Here is a 20,335-nt window from a genome sequence, read left to right on the forward strand (position 1 = left end):
AAGTGTATTTGCTTCTTAAATAGCTAATTTTTTTATATATACATTTGATGATCGCCATCACGTCCTAAAACGATTACTTAACAAGCATCATTTTATAAATGCCGCAAATTCTCCTATGTCACAAACAGGGGAGCGGCCATAGGAGCCGCATGTTGTAGAAAGCGGTAGATAAATAGGTTTGATGATTTAAATAAAAATTTCACTCTTACTTGACCTCAATCTTTTGTACAAAACCTTCGCTAAACCTAAGGTTGGAAATACAGAAATGTTCAAATCATTCCGTAACCTAACTGGATAATTACTAGTTTGTTATTTTTAAACGTGGCTGGGGACGTTTTGCGCAAATATCACATTTTTGCAAAGGTGGCGGGGGCTTTGTACAAAATACACTCAATTTCCTTCATTCTCATGTATAACAACATCTATATTAGGTATATCCCTCGGATTGTTTCCGAAGTTAAGCGAAAGGGGCAACGTTTGCAGAAACTTGCCCTTGGCAGCAGAAGAGTTGGTCACAAGTCATGTATTTATCAAAAAAAAAAAATTTCGCAGGATGCTGAATCTATGTGATTCGTCTGGTGCAGCGAACTAAGTGGCATATTTTCCCTCCTATCCAGCCCCTTTTTTATTTTTCCTGAAACCATCTTTCCTCACTGGAAGTGCCTCAGGTTCAACTATCTCTGAATTCATTATGCATGTTGTCCTAAATATACATTTACAATTTATTTAAGAAAAAATTGGAATCCTGTGCAATCGAGGTATCCCATCTACATGTAGAATAATCTGCTTTATCATATGTGGAACATATTGTCTGCTGCAAAATGTCCATAGTTTGTACGTTTCTCTTAAGTCCTAGTCCTCTGATATTTGTATTCAGAATAATTTGTTGTTGCAGAGTTGTGATGACAAAATATCTTTTAAAAACTTTTTTCTCCAGCTGACTATATAAATAATTTATTCATTTTCCCTCAATTTTAAGTTCTGGATCGTCTTCACAGAGCCCAGATCGAAGCAGTGTTGACCTAGAAGTTAGAAATCACGATTTGTTTGTGGCAGGTGAGTGTATTTATAGTTAGTTCTGTTATTGCAATTGATTTCCGTTTGTTTAAAACTCAAAATATTACATTTAGTCAACGCAAAAGTAAATACTTGGTTTAAAGCTTTGATGAGCCTCTATGAGTTTGATTTGTATTATTTCATGTCCTATGTCCCAAATAAATTTCATAAATATTTGTGTGGCATGTGTACCAATCCAATCAAGAGTTCCATCACCAATACTTTTAAAATACTCACAAAATTATCCTATCTACTCTGTTGACATTTGAACAGGTGTATCCCAAGTTTTTAAAGTGGAAAAATGACAAATAAAAATATTTGAAAACTAGTTGTAATCGAATTTTATATTTGTAGCATTAACTATTTTGCAGACTATATATTGTAGAGCAGGGATACTCGATTATTTTGACCAAAGATCTGTTTAGAATGCTTCAAAATTGTTGGCGTCCGCTCGTTTCAAAAACTTTTTAATCTAATTTTGCGTTTTGAAGGAAAACAAATAACTCGATCATGGAAATCTGAAGAAAAAAACAAACAAATATTTGAAATTCTTGTTGCACTACAGGTATTCTCCAGGTATATAGTTAGTTGTATATAAACTCTAAATAACCATTATTGAAATATTATACCCAATCTGTGTTGCCATATATTGGCAACACATCAAGGGCTAACATTTCAATAATCCTACTTAGTGTATCCCACATGTAATAGTGATAATCATTTATGCTTCAGCGTTATGATAGATTCCACACTTGTTTTAAAATTATTCTGGTATTATTATGTTATATTTCAATTGTCTCCATGTAGTATGGTTAACATATAACGTGTAAATATATCAGGAAACTAATGAGACAGGTTGTGTGTTCAATGTCTAACTGGCATCGTACACACCCTGCTTACATATCAGATCTAAAGCATAACAAAAAATAATTCTATTAATTTGTTAACTGCTGATTTTTTGATAACCTAAGTATTAAGAGTAGGTAGGGATTAGTTTAATTGCTCAATCGCAAATTTCACATAATTTAGGAATAACATTCATGAATTAATGTAAATAAATTACGACTTGGTCATATCTATGGTAATTTACTTCAACTCATCCTGTAGATCAGGAACTGGAGGTTGCAAACCCAGAGGAGGGCGCTTATTGGGTTTTATAGGTCACAAAGAGTAAACCAATTTCACACAGTGTACTATATATATTGCCCTTCTGTAGACTTTTGATTGGAAACACGGGGTTGCAAAAAATTTTAAAAGGTTGGAAGGGTTGTAAAAATGCGTCATATTAAACTTTGATAACCTGTAATAAATAATTTTTATTTATTTAAGTAATTTTTATTTTATTTTTTTTAACTACCCGTATGTAATTTATAACTTCTGTTTGGTTGTGTGTGTGGGTGCGTGTGTGAGATATTTCCATTATTTTGAGTGAGTGAACACGTACCACTTCTTCTTGGCAAAACCTTCCATCTTGTATACATTCTGTACGTGTTGAACCTTATCTAAGGTTTTGTTTGCTCTCCTGATTTCATAATCAGTTTTTATTTATTTTTTTTACCAATCATTTTATTGTCTATTTCTGAGTCAGCCTATTTCTGAGTTGTGTTCTAGCATTGAACACTGAATAATTTATTTATTGGATAAAATTTAAAATAGGTTACTTACTAATTCTATTTCATATATAAGATAGCTTACTGGCTATAGAAGATTTATGTATGTGGTCTGTGGAAGAAGCCATGACTGTACATTTTCATATTTATCTCAGGGGAGAGGAAAGTCCGCTTAATCGTATGATTAACCACGGCTTCTCATCCGTTTACCAGTTTGTGTCGGGTAAGGATTAGTTAGTTAGGTATTTTTCCAGATGCATTGATGGTGTATGAAGTCGTGGGTGACCAGCATTCACGTGACCCACTCTACAGTGACGAGGAGTACAGCATTCCGGTGGCGAGCGTATTTCTAACGCTTAGTACGATGAGCCACATCGTCGAGGCGTACTTACATGAAATGCCATTTGATGGAAATAATAATTCCTTATATGGAAAAACAGGATGGCAGTGAATGCAAAATGTGTTATCTCTCTGTGAAGCCCTGTAACCAAATTTATAGTGAACTTGTCAGCTTTAAACTGTCATGTGTAGTCTTTTAATTTTGTTTTTCCAGGCTGAGATTTTTTGTTTTCATTGTTTTCGTAACTATAACTTTCTCTGACTTTTCAAAATTTGTTCTTTTATGTTCAACAGATATTAAATATTATATATAATTATACTTGAAAGTAGTACTCGGCAGCATATCTCCCACGTTTCGACTTTTGTCTGGAAAAAATGGCAGATCAGAATCAACCACAAGAGGGAGCTAATGTGAACATTCTAGGTATGTATTTGTAATTTTTACATCAAAAAATTTCAGAACAAGCTTTTCATTTAGAACATAAGGTTTGTTTATTTTTTTGATGTTTGATTACTAGTTGCAGTATTGCTCACTAATTTAGTTCAATGGCTCAAGCTCTGTTAGAACCTTTTTTGAAAAGGACGCTACTTTGTTTCAGGGGCACACATCGATGAACTGCATGCAGGACATGTAAATCAGATTGTTGCTCAGGCAGACGTAGTTCAAGCTCAAGCAGAAGTGATTCATGTAGACAACGTGAACCTTCACATGCATTTTGGAGATAATGGTAATTTTTTTTAATATGAATGCATAGGGTGTGAATGGCATGTTCATACATAGTTGAGACATACGTACATAGTTAGGAAAATTCAAGTGAAAATACTTTTGTCTCTTTTTGCTGTCTCACTCTGATTTCCCTGGTAAAATGGACTATTTGAGATGAATACTGTATATGCTCGTTTTACCGCACAATCTTGATTAAGGAATGTGCGCTTCATCGAAAGTCTGGATTGGTGTTTTGTTTCCAAGGCATCAGAGATAAAATACGCTGACCGTCTAGTTTTTCACAATTTGTCAACAATATCTTGTAAACAACCTCCAAAATTAAAATTTGGAGATTGCTACCACTCGCAGAAGTAAATACTCTTTCAAACAAGCCATTTTTCATGTCGTTAATCCAAAAACAGGTGAAGCCTTAGAAAATTTAGTGAACATGATTACTTATTAGCCTCAGTATATCGCTCAAGAAAAGAATACCACTGAGACGTGCAGTGCTCAAAATGAACTGGCAACGGTTTACTGAAATGCTGGTCCCCTTATGAATCAGTGGAGATCTTTGGCGGCTACCGGCTTGTATTTTCTATGGTTATGTATGTAATATTAAAATATTATGCTTGCCATTGACTTCAATAAGTTTCCGTGAACTAGTGCCTTTCATACTAATAGGACGCAGAATTCGTTGTGGCGAGTGTTATTGGTATATTTATCGTCACCAGTCGACAAGTGTTTATGAAATTTAAACTAGGTATTATAATGCTATTGGAACTTCAGTTGGAAGACCTTAGGAAAAAGCTATCTAACCACGCTCGAGTGATTATTTGTTTTATGACACGAGTAAACTTTAAGAAAGACAAATTTAGGCAAATAAAGTTCATCAAGATGATTTGAAAATTTTTTTTTATCACGCTTCCTTTAAACCTAATGGGACAGCCCCGAAATGCTAAATGAATTAACCTGGTTTTTGGAAGTTTCTTTGTACAGACATGCACCATATGTTTTGTTTGCCTATAGCATAAAAAAGGAGGCAGCCACAAAGAGTGCTTTGTGTCAATTTATATAAAAAGTTTTTGTTAAAAATATTCTTCTCCACAACCATGGTCCAGAAAATTAGGTTACATCTGGATATGAAAAATGTGTTATGGGACAATATATAGCACTGACATGCTTAATTAATTAATAATAATTTTTTAGGGGAAAGTCTGGATGGTAGTTTTGGTTTAGAAAAATTGTACTTTTATCACACAACATAATCCCGGTATTGTCTAACTTTATATTTTATTTCAGCAGCACCACCTGCAGCAGCACCACAAGCTGAACTACAACATGATGCGCCTGCACCACAACATCAAGTGCAGGATGATGCACCATCTCCCGAACCAAAAATGAAGAAAAAGGGAATTTCCTCTTCATCAGGTATGAACCAAGAATAATGTCGAGTATTTTCATACAGAGCAATATAGAACTAATTTATCCCATCTTAGGTGAAGTGAGGAAACCAATTATATTCAACTTGTGGCACTGACATAGTTTCAATGCTCTAATTCAGAGGTTCTTAACTGGGGGTAAATTGGACTTGCAGTTGGGAGACATTTTGTATGCAATAAATTTATACTTCTGTTCACTAAGACAATATAAGTTTCATTACATAATCAAATGTGGCTTCTGAGCATGTAGAGCAAGTGTGGGCAATTACTTTTTTGAGTTGGCCAGTTCCAGATAACAGACTTGCTTATTGGACAAGAGGCTCAATATGAAACTAGGAATTAAAACAGTTTATTTGCAAAAAACTAGCGTAACAGATAATGTACAACAAACATCTTTTGTACCAAATGACACAATGATAAATCGGACTAATGTAGGCTACTGCAGGCGTCCAAAGGTTTGTACAAATCAGGCTTGAAGCTGCTTGTGCTGATTTTTTAGACCACTCGTAGGTTTGAATACGTTAGAGGAGATCGGTTTTTGCTTTAGTTAGTCTTCATACTTCGGAATAATAATTCAAGTTGCATCTGAGGTATATGTGGGGACGGACTGAAAGTAGGCACTTGAAAATTAGTTACTTTTTTAGGCATTTTAGAAAAAAGGAAAATGGACATAATTAAGATGATAAATTAGTTGGAAAATGTAAAATTAAATGTTGATGTCAAGTCCAGTTGGATAATTTGTTTTAACATCCATATTTACGAGGTGGTATTAGCCCGCTTAAGCAAGATTTAGAAATTAAATCAACCTAAATACTTTTGTAAAATTTGTCATTTTGGTATGTTAGCAAGAACCATGGGCAAATTCTCCCGGAATTTGAAATGTTCATTTAGTGACGCCGGACACCATTTCCAAGAAAAACAGCACAGGTCCCGCGATATCAGATACTTGAATGGCATTCTGAATATTTAGTACAGCGTTTCCTAACCTTTTTTGGTCGCAGACTAATTTTTCACCGGTGAAAACCTTTGCGGACTCAAGGTGCGTTTATTGCAACCGTTCGTGTGAAGAAGCAATAAAACCAAACACAACGGAATTTGAACGAATTTCAAAATCGGAATTTTGCGCAATTACGCGTCCGTAAGCAGAGTCGATTTTTTTAGTGTATAATGGCCTTTTCTATCACACTATATTCAATCCATGGCAACGACGAGAATTTAAAATGTCTTCCTATTTTAATTGTGTTCCTGGTAACTCGCGGTTGAGTCGACTTACGACAATGCCATAGCAATCTGCTAACATATTGCCCGATTATATTTAGTTTTGATACATATTCTTAGAGATCTTGCAAATTTGTTATCGCCGTTATAAAAATCCTATCTGCTATAAATTTCCAAAAGTACAACTTGATTTAGTTCTTATTAAATATATATTTAAAGGCCATGAAAGAGTTAAAGTATATTTGTAAATAAAAAATAACGCCTTACTTTAATATTAATTTAATGGTAATCATTTTAATCTGCGGTTGTGTTGACGAAATAAAAGCAATACTAATCAGAAAATATGATGACAATCCGTGGACACAAAAATGCGTGGTAATGTGCCCGATTATATTTTGTTTTGATTCGTATTTTTGTGGATTCAACAAAACTGAGCTGTTCGTACAACACCTATGGCGCTCCAGTACTGTACGTACCAATGTGGAAACCTAAAGGAAAAAGCCCTGGTACATATAATACTTCAGTATCACCCGAAATTTTGCGATTTGCAATGTCTAAAGAAGCGTTTATAATCGGTCGCGTACAATTATAAAACAAAAGTTATGGTGTTCTCCGTTTTACTTAAATTTTTTTGTATTGCCGCTTTTCAATTTAGAATATTTGGGTTGCCACCAATACCACCTACTAAAAAGAAATTATTTCTCGTTGTTCGAACTCGCGAGAAACACCACGCGTGTGTGCTCGGGTTTTCGTTGCCGTCGGAAATTCGCAAGTGAGTTGTGAAATCCAATCGTTTCGACCTGTCGCGTCACCTGTTACCAAATTTTCGTATAGTGAATTGCTATTCTAATAGTATTCGAATATATGCCCAGCCATACTCAGTAACTAGTAATAATTGACTTGATTAATGTTATGTGAATAAACTTGCTTTTTATGTTTTATGTGAATTTTAACGTAAATCGTAACTTGGCTGATAGTTAACTTTTGCAAAAACGTTTGCGGCCCGCAGTGAATTTCTGGCTCGTTGCGGACCCATTCAAATGCTTCGCGGTCTCAATTGACACCGCGGACTCGGGTGGGGAAACACTGATTTAGTATAATGATAAAATCAAAGGTTATCAGATGTAACAATGTGTGAACACGCCACCGTTTTTTTTTTTTTGGTTGACGATCCTGCCCATAAGTCTGGGAGCTAGGGGGAAATTACAAATTTTTCAGAGCTTCATTTTATCCTATGATCTGGAGTTCCAGCTTCAATACCATTGAATTTTGTATGTCATGAAATCTTTGCGAAACTGAAACTCAAATTATAATATAAGCGAGGTATATAGTTACAGTAAGCCTTGTTTCCTCATTTTGACCCTCTAGCACCATGCGACGAGGAGGGAGTTATCACATACATGCATTAAACAGAGCGAATATGACTCCCAATCCTATGATGTTTCTCTGTGCATGTTCGTATTCATTAGAACTGTTTAAATAGATTTTAATCTGAAAAATTAAAAGAAGTCATTCAATTATAATTCAAAAGTATGCATTGTCAGTGTTTGATTATCCCACCCATCATACTGAATAGGTGTAGTAGGATGAAAAACAGTTTTGTTTTTTTTCAATTTTTTTTTTACAAATTTCATATTTTCAATTTTTTTTGCTTTTGAGATTTTTTTTCATTTCAAGCGTAACAACGATAGGCAACCATAGAATACCAAATATGGAAAATTTTTCTCTCTAACCTTATACAACATTTATCATATTCAAATTCAGGTTTGTCATCGCATATGCAAAGCAGAGAGCAGCGAAACGTAAATTTGAAAATAAGCAATGAAGATGTGCTTGTGGCAGGTGAATGTATTTATAGTTTGTTCTCATGTAGTGCTATTGGTTTCCAGTTAATCGAAATTAGAAATGCTACATTTAGTCAACATGGAGGCAACCCTGAAGCTTTTATAAAATGTGTCAGATCCGCCTTGCAGTATCACATACTATGACTTTTTTTATTACAAATGAAATCGGTTGAAAGTTGACATGGTAGTTTTTCATACCGAGTGTTATCTCACCTATCTGGACTCTGGATATGTTTTCATACCCTCTAAGTTGATAGTTCTCTCTAAACAGCTGCGTTGTCTGTATCACGAGATTAGACATAATGCTGCTTTTTTCACTGTCAATAAATTTCATTTTATAAGTCATCCCTATTCATTATTCTTCATTTCAGGTTCTGCAACATATTTGCAAGCAGAGCGAGATGCCAATGTTGATATTGCTTCATCAAACATTTACATGACTGCAGGTAAGCACTTGGTAATTGGATTGTTTGTAAGTTCTTGAACAGATTAGTCCAGTGGTTCCCAACCTTTTTTTGAGTGATCCATATTTAAAGGATAAATTTTGTAACATTTCACGTTGCAAGAATATGCTCTAATACTAAACGTGTGTAGCTGCATGATTGTATATCAAATGTAAGTTGACAAGTTTTAACACTTTGCTAATTCCCACATTTCAATTATTATTGATAACACTTCAATACAAAATAAACAATTAAATTTCCTAGAAAATAAACTGAATAACTTCTAATTCTTTGTTCAAAACAAAGCGACCCAAGAGCATTTTCAGGCGACTCCGCTGAATAAATAGTTCCTCTTATTTGTTTCAAATCACAGTATTTTCCACGTTTAATACGCACTTTCAAGGTGACATGTTGTCTTCTTAATATGAGGGTGCATATTATGCACCGACAAAAATGTAAAAAATATTAGTCGATATTTCATGCTCCACTGACTAATAATTCTCACATATATTAGTCATGACTTATGAGTCTTTTTTAATTAGCAAAGTCTGTTGGATCAGAACATGCTTGTTTCGGGAGAAGCATAATAGTCAAACAAAAATTTATTGTTAATAAAAGTAGCAAGAGTCCTAAACAATTCATTAACTCAAGCATTGAAAAAATTGTGAATTAAAGTTAATAAGAATGAGCTGTACATCTGTTAACTGCTGTCGTTGTATCCCCTGGGTTGTTTCTCTAACTTTGTACAATCGGCATAAATCACTAAATGGGTATGTTTATTATAGATGGAGATTGAAAATTCTGATGCTCCATATTTTAAAATAATCTATGTATTGGTGGTATATTATACTTGAGGCCTCTCTAAATAAATTTTTTAGGTGAAGCAACGATAACTAAAGGGAAAGGAGCAACCACACATTTTCATGGCCCTGTCAACATCAACATAGAAAATACAGGTAATTAATTTTTTTTTTGAGTTAGACCAAAGTGATTGTCAAAATGCTATTGCTTGCTAATTTTGATATAAAAGCAAGCTTGGGGGCATGGCGCATTGTACTAAAAAGATAAGAACAATGCTCACCACCTCACCTCAGGTTCATCTGTGTGGGTTCGCAAGTTCTAATTTTTTGGAGATAATTATATGCGAGAGGATTACTTGACTTCCTGTCACCAGAGGGTGGTTCACATAATTGCTGGTTGGTTACGGCTTCATCCACCATTAAATTCCTGTATCTGACTGAAACAAATAACTTGAACTGGTAACTGTTCAAGAGGTTATGGGTGATTGAGCGGGCTTATTGTCTTTCTTTTCCTAAACATCTTAATCCTATCCTATAGTGTGGCTCAAGGTTGTTGGCTCCAGGGGCCACAAAATCATTGCATTGTTTGCGGGCCAAAAACTTTTATTGTGCGAACACATTGAGCAGTATCATTATTTATCAAGCTAACCCATCCAAAAACTTCCTGAAACTTGCGAAAGTATTTCCATATCAACATAGTTTAAGATTTCAGACTCTTCATAATGGAAAAAGTGCTTCCACAAATGTATGTGCTTTCGAACATCGTTAAGAATTTCAAAGCAAAATCCTAACTTTGAAAAATGATCAATGCTCACAAGACACAAAATGCCGTTTAAAATTAAATTCCCTTGTCACAGACACAACTTGCCGACCTATCAAGCAAGCATTGGTGGTATTTTCCATCCCACATCCAGTTAAACGTCTGGGTGAATTCGTCAGCTTTCTTTTCAAACTCATGTTTACAAAATAACCGCAATTTTACTTTGATAAGAAAAAACAACTTATTAAACATTGATAACGCATTTTGCTCTATTCGAAAATACATAGTGGTATATTGACAGCCTGAAGGTACGCAAACTTCCTGCACTATTTGTATGTCTAACTACTGTCAAAGCGACAATGAGAATGTCTGTCACTGAGGATTTTATATCTTCTGGTAATGATGTCTGGCTCGCTTTTGGCCACCACGATGGAACAGCTTTTTTTGTGATGATAAAATCTCCAAAATGTTGACTTTTATTACATGGCTAGATAATTAACTTTTTCAAGCATAAATTCATATTTCTTTCAAGATTCAGCTTTCTTGCATCCTTCAACATCTTCAGTCCCGATCCATCAACCATCGCCAGTTGCTGCAACATTCGTTCCTGTCCATGAAGTGGAAGCACCCTCACCAGGTATGTCTTGATGTGCCTCAAACAGTGGTTCCCAACCTTTGCCTTGCCTGTGATACCCCCTTTTTGGGGGTTTTAGCACTCATAGCCCCCATGTTTATCGTTCCAGTGGTATTTATAGTTGTATTTTGATAGGTAGATTTGAATTCCTATTATGTTCTAATAATTCATGCTCAACAAATTGAAACACCCTGTAAAATAACCTTATCGAGAAATGGATGGGTTTCCGTGGTGAAAAGTAAAATCAGTTTTGTGTGTAGCAATATATCCCCTTTGAAATCCTCTGTGGCCCCGTTGGGAGGCCATGGGCTCTGCCCTAAAGCATACAAATCTTTGTTGTCTTAATAGCATACTCCCCTTACGAAATAGCCAATGTTCTTTGCCATAATTGTCAGAAATGTTATTGCTATTTATCCTAATCTCTGGGGTGAGCTACTCTATTGTTCAATATTTCTTGTATAATTTCATCCATTTATTTTACTCCATTCATATTTAAAAATTATGACCAATTTTGTTAGTATGTATTTTCAAGGCGATTCTTCATGTTAGTTTATGTATAAATTTACAGTATTTCAGCATGTGTGTCTGAAACGAGCTCGAGACTTATAAAAGTTGAAAACTTAAATACAGCCTACTTCATTAGTATCAAATTTTCAAGAATTAGCCTTTTAGATTATTGAAAATCTATCATTATGCTAACATATTCTTTTTTTTTCAGGCCCCCTAAAGCAAGCAAAAGAAAAACTTTTTAGAGGTGAGCATCTTCGATTGAATACCAATTCTTCTTTAACAAACCAATATTACTATTTCTTACACAAAAATGAAATATATTTTTGCAGCAAACAGGGGTAGCGTTGCAGTGGCTTGGCTTGACGGTTTTCTCATTGTGCAAATCTTAAGAAACATGCTCGATATCGCACCCCCAATTAACTAGCATGGCTTCAGACGATTTTTCCTCTACGTTATTGTTGGAGGGATACCTGAACTGCTCCTGGTTATTGTAGGTGGGATAACTTGAACTGCTGGCCACTCATTATTCAAATTGGCACTTCTACGTGGGGCACATTTAGCCTGCCGCAGGTTGCACACCTCTGACCCAGAGTTTTGTTATTTAATAGTGATGTCGATGACGTATTTTCCTCGGTTCATAACTCTTGTGACATCACCGTTTTGTTGTGATGTTACATAAAGGTATTATATTAGTTAGTGAATTTATTTTTGAATACTTTAACTGGTACAAACATAGCAGTAGTTGTGTCATTTAATTATGAATGAAAAGTAGATTACCGGTAACATGAATCGTAATTAATGTAAACATTTCTTCATATCTCATAGTAAAAAAAAAAATATCCTGAACAGCAGGGCTTATTTGTCATTGCCTATATACACTATGTACAAATGCCAAGATTGTCGAAAATCGAAATCCTCTGGTATGATAAAAATCAGAAATATATAAGAATTAATAATATTCTTGTCTCAAGAGTCTTGAGAATCGACTGAAAAGAAGCTCATGCCAATGCTAAATTTCATAAAAAGCTTCAGACTGTAGATTCAATAAGATATAATTCAGCGGTTCCCAACCTTTCTACCCTGGCGGACCGGTAAAATTAGATTAAATTTACTCGCGGACCGGCAAAAAATTAAAATGGCCGGAACAGAAAAGAATAACATATTTTTGTCTAATATAATGCAATGCCAGGCACTCGATATGCTTCTAGATAATAAAAAAAGCACACTTAAAAACATTTCACACGGAGAAAAACTATGTGCCGACCAAAAATTAAAAATAAGTGAAACATAAAATAATACCATATATTTGTGTAATGAAATGAAGTGCTGGGCACCCATTATGCGTAGGAAAGGCACGCAATAAATATCTCACATAAAAAACAGGTACATGCCAAATCATGTACAAACGCAATAACTCCTGTGAGAATTTCGTTTCCAATATAAGATTGCAAAAGAGGCCTCAAAGAAGTTTTTGCAACACGTAGCTCTGCAGCCGCGTGCAGTCGATTTCTTTGCTTCGTTTTAATTGAATTTAGTGATGAAAATGTTTTTTCGCATAACGCAGTAACTGGCTGAAAAGACAGACAACAGTTTGATTGCTCGATTACTTGGCGATGGGTATTCGTTATCAAGAGATATCTGAGTTTGTGATAAGTAATTCTTTTTTAATCTGGACTGTAAAGTAGAATCACCATTTTAATCAAGCCTTTTCTTTTTCATTGGGTTCATCATATTAATACCTCTACAGTTGATCGACGCCTCAAACGAAATGAATTTGCATTACAATGACAAAGTCGTCGATAACTTGGCAACAGGCTCAAAATCCTACTGTGTCTGGAAAAGATCTCTGCGGCCCATGCTTTTTTGCGCGTCTCGTGACCACGTGTGGGGTCGCATGTTTTACTGGAATATTATACTGTTCCTGACTGTTTTCTGGTTTAAAAAAGGCGATATGCATTACGTTTTATATGGATGGTCATATTAATCGGGAAAAGCACGCAGAACAGAAAAAGCACGCGTGCCGATTTTGAGGCTTCTTAATTTTGCGAGATTTGATGGAGCGCATTCGCGATGAATCGGAGTCTAAAAGAGTGAATGCTCGGCGCCAAGATGTCATGAATGACGGCGGAAGATAATTGCGTAATGAGCCAACGCAACTGTGTCTACGGTAAAGCGATTGTGACGGCATAAAAACATTAAAACAACATAATTTCTCGCGGATCGGCAAAAAAGCTTCGCGGACCGGCACCGGTCCGGAACCACTGGGATATATCAATAAAAACTTATTCACTCATAGCTTTTTTCAGACTAATTTTTGACTATTGCAACTAGACTAAAACTACTTGGAAGATCAAATAACTATTCAATTTATTTAATTTATATTTAATTTCGGAAACACAACTAAAATCTGACAAATAACTAGCAAAATTACGAAAACGACTTTGCTTGAAAACCTGTCTAGGTGAAATAAGCGTTTGAGCGACTGCTAAATGTGATTTGTTATTTCACCTTTGATATTTTGCTGATTAACCAATGCTGCGGAAATAAACAGTGACTGCTCGGGGAAACATACATTGACATAAACCCCATTCTTTTAATATTAAACAAACTATTCCACTATTCTCAAGCCTTAACTAAAATTGTTCTTTTCAGGTCGTAATGAGAGAAGCTTCATTGATTATTTCAATGAGAGGACATGGAACGAAACAGCAGTCAAAATTATAGAAAACTATAAAGAACAAAACTTGGACGAACCTGACTTTGAGGTCAATCCTCAGCTGAAGCAGGCGAATGGTTTCTTTAGTGGTGAAATGGCACCTGAGACCACAGAGTACAGGAAGGAACAAGAGTTTGCTGTCACAGAGGCGAATGAAAATATTGGCGAAGTGATCTCACCAAATGAACTAGTCCAACAGCTATGTGAGGAAGGTTGCCGATGCGTAGGACTAGTGGGTCAAGCTGGAGGGGGCAAGTCAACAATGATGAAGCGTACTGCACGAGGCGTTCTCGTTGCTAATGAACTGGATAACGAATCTAAAGCAAAAATAGGATTGTTTGCTCGGTTGTTCAAGAAACAGAAAAATGGATTCAAATTCGTTCATCACTTGAATTTCAGAGACTTTCTTGTTTCTTATGGTTTAACTCCAGAAGACGCTTTAACTCCATGTACTCTGCTTTTCGGAAACTTTGCACCCAATCTATCAAAACAAACTTTAAGAGCGGGATATAAATGGCTTCAGAAACACCAATCAGAAGCAATTTTCTTCATTGATGGCCTGGATCAGGCTATATGGAATCTAGAGGGAAATTACAATAAAATGACATATACTGATAAATCAAGTACAGCCACAATCATGTTTAATATCTTATCAGGCAATTTGTTTCCCGATGTAACATTAGTTATTTCTTCACGTGAACACAGGATGGCATCCCTTCCTCTGAAGCTTCGACCTTCATTAATTATTGCTCTTGCTGGCCTTGAACGTGATGACACCAAAAAACTATTTACTGCAGTTGTAGGTGAAACAGGGGAAGAATCCTGGAAAAAGATGACATTTCAGTCACCTGCACTCGTGCCATTATCTTCTGTCCCTTTATTCTTGATTTTTAATGCGATCGTTCACAAATCCAACCCAAAGAATCTACCTAATACAATGACCGATGTAATGACACAAGTACTTCATATCTTCATGCGTTCCTCACACACTCAAGAGAAAATGATTAAAACAGCTTTTCACAGTTTGATGAAAATGTCCTTCGAAGGAACTCGAGAAAAGCGAGTCATTTTTACCAATAACGATCTAGAGAAAGCAGGACTTACAAAAGAAGTAGTAAGTGATCTAATCATAGAAGTACCTGGAGGCGGTACACTGCTGAATCAACGTTATTTAGAAGGTGACACTCTGATGTTCTTCAGTCATCAAATCCTTCAAGAAATGTTAGCTGCTCTGTACATCGCCAACATGAATCTCGCAACTTTCCAAGCATTCGTCACTAACGAGATCCACAGAAATCACTGGTCCGTTGTTCTACGGCTCCTGTGTGGAACTGTTTTCGATCAAAAAATTAAAACTCAGATCATCAATGGTCTTACAATTGGTAAGTGCAATCAGGACATTCAAGTCCATATAAATTTACCATATTGTGCTAAAAGCTAAGAACACTTTTGCAATAAGCTACTCTGATTACCCTACTGTATGACTCTTTGGGATGACTAAGTGGTTAATGCTGAGTGATTGGCACGACGCTCGCCACTGCACCTCCAATTGCTCTGCGGGGGTTCGCAGATTCGAATCCCATGCGGGCATAGTAATATGCGAGAGGATTGATGGACTCCTCGTCGCCGTGGGGTGGTGTACGTAACTGCTGGTCGGTTACGGCTTCTTCCACCATCAAGTCCCTGCATCTGAAAACAAAGAACTAACTATTCTCATACCTGACATGGAATGGTAACTGGATGAGAGGCCGTGGTTCGCCATATGGTTGAGTTGTCTTATCGGCTTTCCCCCTCCTCGAGATACATACGTACATCCTATGTTATGCAACATCCACCATTTGTCATTTATAGAAAGTAATCATTTACCTAAAATAACAATGTATTAGTAACATAACGGGTGCCGTGGTTTGTGACATGAATGAGTAATTTTACAGATGTCACATTACCCAATGAGAAATATGTGATTCCTAGATATTTTAAAAAAAAATTTTTTTCTGCCAGTGGCTAGACAAGAGAAGCAAAATTGTCTCAAACGTGCACTCTCAACTAAGCTGAATCAATGTACGAGATCCTATCAGAAGTTGGAGTTGTTTGGTGCGCTATATGAAGCCAATGATGCCGACCTCATTAGATCCCATGTTCAGGAAATCCACTTCGAAAATGAGTCTTTCACTTCAGCAGGAATGTGCGCAATGTCATCTGTAATGCGACGTTGTGGCCATCTTGAACAAGTTCGCCTCGTCAATTGTGAGCTCAATGCAGAAATATTAAAAATCTTCGAGTTCAACTTGAAAGGTTCTATAGTGAAGGCAAGTGTTTAGTAAAAAACCTAATTTACATATTATCGTTGACGAAAATAATGCAAGTATTATGTTTACATTCACATTGTAAGATAAAAATGTATCTCCCATCAGTCAAACTACGGTATATTTAGTCGATTACCTTAAAAATGTTAAAATTATCAAAGTTATACCAACAGCGCCATGAACATATCTTAACTTGATTTTTTGCGTCAGATATTAATTTGTATTGTATTCCAACAGGTGTCGAAACTTGATATCAGCTTAAATCCGATGTCCGTTGAAGCTTTTGATGTCTTCGGGTCAGTTTTGACAAACATTGAAGTGGGAAGACTTGTTATGCATGGCTGTTCACTTACAGAAGAAAAGCTTCATGTGCTCGGAAATCAATCACATTTACAGGTCGAAATGTAAATTTTTAGATGGTTCAATATTCCAATTCCCTAATACTTGGTTTTTATTTTTGTTAGTAAGTTCGTTCTGTTTTTTTTTTTATATAAATTTGTTAAATTATTCGAACTCTATTAACATTTTAATATTCGCTAGAAAAGATCTTCCAAATTATATTTAATTAGTATAGTTACTATGAGGAATTAGATTTTTATCAACCTAACAGAGGTATTATATATTTCAGATCCACATTCTGGATGTTCGAAATATTACAAACATGACGTTTGATCTGTATCTTGCAATTGTCAAGTTCGCATCTGAACATGATGTCAAAGAACTTTTGATGGATCCGTGGGATTGCTTCAACGCAAGCAAACAGCAGCTGTTGGAACTGAGTAAATGGGAAGTTTGTGGAAAGGTAAACTAAATCTGAAACATTTGAAATGCCCCACATCCTTTTAACTCACTAATCAATCCTAGTGTTGTTTCTCGCCCAACTATGGCTTACAGGAAAGAGAACTCAACTCGCCTTGCAAACGTTGACTGTATACTTTTAAAAAGCCAGGCCAGTGTTGAAACATTATGGCCTGCATGTAGTACTAATATATTGTTGGCAAATTGTTTCTTTCTTATTATTTTTCTCATAAAACGCTATTTCATGGAATCATGGCTTTCACTATGAACGAGGCTCTGAATAAGCAACTACTGATATGGAAGGGAGCTAGCTACATTGTCTGGAAAAACTGAAGTCTATCGTTTTCAGCATTGTCTGCTCCATTCATTTGGACCATGGTTGCGATGGTGATGTGTTTGTGGTTTGTAAATCAGTGTATCTACGAAGAGAATATCTTAGATAAATCTCAAGTCAGGTTTCACCAGTATAGTTATGCAGCTTTGGGGTTTTGTATTTTTATTCACCTAACAAACAATTTTATTTATCTCAGATCCAAGTTCTGGATGTTCGAAATATCACAAACATGACGTTTGATCTGTATCTTGCAATTGCCAAGATTGCATCTAAACATGATGTCAAAGAACTTTTGATAGATCCGTGGGATTGCTTCAAGGCAAGCGAAGAGCAACTGTTGGAACTGAGTAAATGGAAAGTTTGTGGAAAGGTAAACTAAGTCCAAAACCTTTGATATAGTTATATTCAATTGGTAGTGCTTTTATTTTGTTATAAGAGACCGCAATGGTAAGTAATGTTGAACACAATTATATTATTATAGAAAGACTATTATGACTTTTAAGGTACAATAAGTCATCAGCTAAAATAGTCGGCTATAATAATAAGCGGTGAAAGTGTTTGTTCAACGCAAGGTTCTGAATCATAAAAGAGCATAAATTCCTAAAAGTGGGAAGAGTTCTGATAGAAGAGTTGCAAAGTCCCGAGCTCATAACTAGAAGTGTAAAGTAAAGAGTTCTGATCGAAGAGTTGCTAATTTTCCCAAAGCAAGGTCTCAAGTCCTCAACTGAACTTGTAGAGGATTCGGATTGAAGAGTTGCAAGTTTGCTCAAAGCAAGGTCCCGGGCTCTCAATTAAAATAAAAAATAGTACTGATAGAAGCGTTGCAAGTCTGCTCAAAGCAAGGTCCCGGGCCCTCCTAAACTGGGTCTAGTCTCGGGTTCCAACTAAAATCCCGAGGGATTCTGATTGAAGAGTTGCAAGTTTGCTCGAAGTAAGGTCCTGAGCCCTCAACTAAAGGTGAAAAGAGTTTTTATAGAATAATTGCATATTTGCCCAAGTCAAAATCTCGAGCCCCCATCTAAAATTGGAAAAAGTACTTGCAAAAGAGTTGCAAGTTTGCTCGATGCAAGGTCCCAGGTCCTCAACTACTGGTAATAGCAGAAAGAGTTGCAAGTTTGCTCAAAGCAAGGTCCCGGGCCCTCGACTAAAAGTGGAAAGCGTACTGATAAAAGAGATCTGAGGTCCCGTGTCCTTAACTTGACGTGGAAAGAGTTGCAAGTTTGCTCAAAGCAAGGTCCCGAGCCTTCAACTAAATGTGAAAAGAGTACTAATGAAAAGTTGCATGTTTGCTCTAAGCAAAGTCCCGAGCTTTGACTAAAAGTGGAAAGACTCCAGATAGAATAATTGCAAATTTGCTCAAAGCAAGGTCGCGTGGTTTTAACTAAAATTGGAAAGACACCAAATAGGCGAGTTGCAAGTTTGCTCAGAGCAAAGAAGTTCTGATAAAAAAGTTGAAGTTTGCGCCAATCACGATCTTGAGACCTCAATTAAAAGTGGAAATAGTAATGATAAAACAATTTCAAATTTTCCCAAAGCAAGGTTCCGATCCCTCAACTAAAAGTTGAAAGGGTACTGGCAAAAGACTTGCAAGTTAGCTCGATGAAAGTTCCTAGGTCCTCAACTAATAGCGGAAAGAGTTGCAAGTTTGCTCAAAGTAAGGTCCAGAGCCCTCAACTAAAAGGGGAAAGAGTTGTGATAAAAGAGTTGCAAATTTGCTCAAAGCAAAGTCTCGAGATTTTAACTAAAAGTGGAAAGACTCTAGATATGGGACTTGCAAGTTTGCTCAAAGCAAGGTCGTGAACCCTCAAATAAAAGGGGAAAGAGTTCTGATAATAGAGTTGCAAGTTTGAGCCAATACAATCTTGAGCCCTCAACTAAAAGTGAAAATAGTACTGACAAAAAAGTTGCAAGTTTGCTTAATGCAAGGTCCCAAGCCCTCAAATAAAAGTGGGAAGAGTACTGATGAAAAAGTTGCAAGTTTGCTCAAAGCAAGTTCCCAAGCACTCAAATAAAAGTGGAAAGACTCCAGATAGAAGGGTTGCAAGTTTGCTCAAAGCAAGGTCCCGGGCCCTCAGCTAAAATGGGGAAGAGTACTGATAGGAGGGTTGCAAGTTTGTTCAAAGCAAGGTCCCGGGCCCTCAGCTAAAAGTGGGAAGAGTACTGATAGAAAGGTTGCAAGTTTGCTCAAAGCAAGGTCCCGGGCCCTCAGCTAAAAGTGGGAAGAGTACTGATAGAAGGGTTGCAAGTCTGTTCAAAGCAAGGTCTTGAACTCTATACAAAAAGCGGAAAGAGTTTGATAGAAGGGATGTAAATTTATTCAAAGCAAGGCCCTGGGAGACTAAAAGTGTAAAGCCCGGTTTATAGATATGCAGGACTTTTATATCTTTTATATCTTGTGTAATCCAACAAACCAGTAAAAAAACTCCAGCTTCGACCCGACCTGAAGTTTATGTCAAAAGATATTTTGATTTGAGGATTAAAGGAGTCCCTAGTATGAAGGTGCTGATATGAATTATATATAAAACTCTGAGTGCGTCAGTGTTGCTTTGAACAAATTTGTAACCCTTCTTTCAGAACTCTTTCCACTTTTAATTGAGATGCTTGGGATGTTGCTTTTAGCAAATTTGAACTTGAGTCTTCAACTAAAATGGAAAGGGTAACGGTTCTGATAGAAAAGTTTCAAGTTTTGCGGTTGCGTGTCAGCAGAACATACCTAATTTTTTACACCCCGGGTGAGGTGGGGGTCATCAGTTGTTTGCTATATTGTATGTTTATGTGTGCATACTAGTTTCATATCAAATGTAAACATCAATAAGTTTAAT

General features: G+C 36.2%; 1 protein-coding gene across 1 annotated transcript in view; it reads left to right on the plus strand.

Annotated features, from left to right (window-relative positions):
* Positions 1 to 3,293: 3,293 nt before the first annotated feature.
* The window catches only part of LOC120331108 (uncharacterized), a 447,434-nt gene continuing 430,392 nt past the window's right edge, over positions 3,294 to 20,335 (plus strand). The window contains exons 1-3 of the mRNA XM_078116167.1: positions 3,294 to 3,429; positions 3,605 to 3,733; positions 5,011 to 5,139. Coding sequence (XP_077972293.1) covers positions 3,381 to 3,429; positions 3,605 to 3,733; positions 5,011 to 5,139 — 307 coding nt within the window. The 5' untranslated portion in view covers positions 3,294 to 3,380. The remainder of the gene's footprint in view (positions 3,430 to 3,604; positions 3,734 to 5,010; positions 5,140 to 20,335) is intronic.

This window comes from Styela clava, chromosome 9, assembly GCF_964204865.1.
Source record: "Styela clava chromosome 9, kaStyClav1.hap1.2, whole genome shotgun sequence".
In the NCBI taxonomy this organism is placed as follows: domain Eukaryota; kingdom Metazoa; phylum Chordata; class Ascidiacea; order Stolidobranchia; family Styelidae; genus Styela; species Styela clava.